Source organism: Cucurbita pepo, chromosome LG05 (genome assembly GCF_002806865.2).
Source record: "Cucurbita pepo subsp. pepo cultivar mu-cu-16 chromosome LG05, ASM280686v2, whole genome shotgun sequence".
Lineage (NCBI taxonomy): Eukaryota > Viridiplantae > Streptophyta > Magnoliopsida > Cucurbitales > Cucurbitaceae > Cucurbita > Cucurbita pepo.
The window spans coordinates 5,398,051-5,400,468 of NC_036642.1; the positions used below are offsets into that span (position 1 = coordinate 5,398,051).

The 2,418-nt window shown below is 38.2% G+C and overlaps 1 protein-coding gene across 1 annotated transcript; it reads left to right on the forward strand.

Annotated features, from left to right (window-relative positions):
* The first annotated feature begins 604 nt into the window (after positions 1-604).
* LOC111796074 (phosphoenolpyruvate carboxylase kinase 1) lies at positions 605-1,897 on the forward strand. The gene is made up of 2 exons (XM_023678760.1): positions 605-1,548; positions 1,787-1,897. Exons 1-2 carry the CDS (start codon positions 768-770, stop codon positions 1,834-1,836), a joined length of 831 nt encoding a protein of 276 aa, XP_023534528.1. The 5' UTR covers positions 605-767; the 3' UTR covers positions 1,837-1,897.
* Positions 1,898-2,418: the final 521 nt, after the last annotated feature.

The following is a 2,418-nucleotide window of genomic DNA, read 5'->3' on the forward strand; positions in this document are numbered from 1 at the left end:
CGGGTGAAAACAGCTAGAAAATTAGACTTCGAAAGGCTTATAATTCGTTAAAAAAAGGGACATGTCAAAATTGGTGACGTTATCGCTTACGTTATTTTTCTTCTTCTTCTCCCGCACACCTTAAGTTCATCGAAAATTTATAGGGAGAATATAATAATTTTAAAATTTATCAAAAATATTTTGGATTAAATTTACAAAAATAGAATCCCTCACCCTCTCTTCCCACTTGAGTAATTCTACCCTCATCTTTTTCGTGTCTATGCTTTGATGCATTTGTTTTCCTACGAGTCTTTCACTCTTCTCGTGGAATTTCTTAACTGCTATAATAGCAAGACGGTAAAAAACAAGAAAATAGCTTTACAGAGTGAAAGAGAACCATTTCGATTGAGTGAGTGTAACGGTCGTGATTTACGGTTAAAAATCAAAATAATATTTTAACCTAATAAATTAATGGCAATAAATCCTATTCCAAATTTATAAGAAATTAATAAAAATAAAAATAAAAAAATAAAAACTCCCAAAACTAAGAGTATCAAAGGGAAAGAATATTCGAAGCAAGGATCCCATATCCTCTCAAAGCTCTATAAAAATCCCCCAATACCCAACAGATTCCCCCAAAACACTCCCACTAAGAGAGAGAGAGAGAGAGAGAGCTTCAAGAATTTGCAGAGAGAAACAGAAAATCCCTCCCCCCATTTCCCAAATCCCAGCGAGAGGAAGAACAACAACAAGAATCATCATCATCATCATCATCATCATCATCAACAATGGGCGACATGATTGTGAACAGCCAATACGAAATCCTGGAGGAGATCGGAAGAGGACGATTCGGAACCATCACTCGTTGCTTCTGCCCTATTTCCAACAAGTTTTTCGCCTGCAAAACCATCGCTAAAAGCGATCTCATCGATGAAACCGACAAAGAATGCCTCGAGAAAGAGCCTAAAATCATGGCTCTTCTCCCTCCCCATCCCAATATTCTTCCGTTGATTGACGTTTTCGAGAACGATGATTATCTCTGTTTGATCTCTGAGCTCTGTGACTCCGTTTCCCTCTACGATCGGATTATCCGTCGTCCTTTTTCCGAATCAGAAGCCGCCATCGTTATCAAGCAGCTTCTTCAAGCCCTCGCTCACTGCCATTACCATGGCGTTGTTCATCGCGATGTTAAGCCAGATAATCTGCTCTTCGATTCCAGAGACAATTTGAAACTCATCGATTTCGGATCGGCTGAGTGGTGCGACAAAGACGGATTTACCTTCGGCGTCGTCGGAACGCCTTACTACATCGCGCCTGAAGTTTTGAGAGGATCCGAATACGGTCAGAAAGTCGATGTATGGAGCGCCGGTGTGATTCTCTACACGATGTTGGCTGGATTCCCTCCGTTCTACGGCGACTCCGCGGCAGAGGTCTTTGAGGCCGTTCTTAGAGGAAATCTGAGATTTCCACCTAGGGTTTTCAGATCGATTTCCTCTGCGGCTAAGGATTTAATGAAGAAGATGATATGCCGAGATGTCTCTAGAAGATTCTCCGCCGAACAAGCTCTCAGTAAGTACAACTTCCTCTAATTAAACACTGATTTCTGTTATTGAATGAAACCATTATACACTCTTTGATCTGATTGTTCTTGGATCTCTGAACTCCAAACTTTTGGTTTCCATATTCGTTTACAAATCTTGAACCATTAGAAGATTCATTCATTACAGATTTGAGTTTAGAGCTGTTTGTTTGTTTGTTTGTTTGTTTGTTTGGTTCCTTATGTTGAATTGAAAATTGTTGTTAACAGGACACCCATGGATTCTGAGTGGAGGAGAAGGAACATCATCAGTGGAGTAAATCGTTTATAACATTTTGACTCACAAAAAAAAAAAAAAAAAAAAAAAAAAAAAAAAAAAAANTAGAAGAATGCTTTGTAGTAGAGTATAAACAAAGCATTGAAAAGCCAGTTTTGCATTCCAGTACATAAACCCCTGCTGCCTGCTTCTTCCCCAACCCTGTGAATAAGAGACCTCAACCTTCAGAGCTCAGACTCCATTAATGGCTGCTCTACTGAAGATTCTAGACACAGAGAGAGAGATAACAGTTGGTTCTTTTTTGTTGTGTTTTTTTTGGTTTCTTTGTAGAATTTGGGGAATCCTTTCTTTCCCTCCAAACCCTTTTGTTTTTGGTGTATAAAGAGTGTTTGGGAAGTGAGAAAGACCCACAAAAAGAAAAGGGGGAGAAATTAGATGAGAAGTTTAAATGTAATAAGTAGTTTGGTTTTTGATTTTCAAGTTTGAAGGATGTGTTTGTAATGTAATGTAATGTAATGTGATGTGAATGCAAATGCTGGGAATATAAACTCATGTTTTCCTGAAATTTTGCTTATGGAATCTTATAATTCAAATCTTTCTTTTGACTCTTTTTTTTTTTCTTTTC

Bases quoted from the DNA above. Each gene is read 5' to 3' on its own strand.
- LOC111796074 (XM_023678760.1), top strand. From the start codon at position 768: ATGGGCGACATGATTGTGAACAGCCAATACGAAATCCTGGAGGAGATC. The intron at 1,549-1,786 runs GTAAGTACAACT...TGTTGTTAACAG, and splicing joins CTCCGCCGAACAAGCTCTCA to GACACCCATGGATTCTGAGT.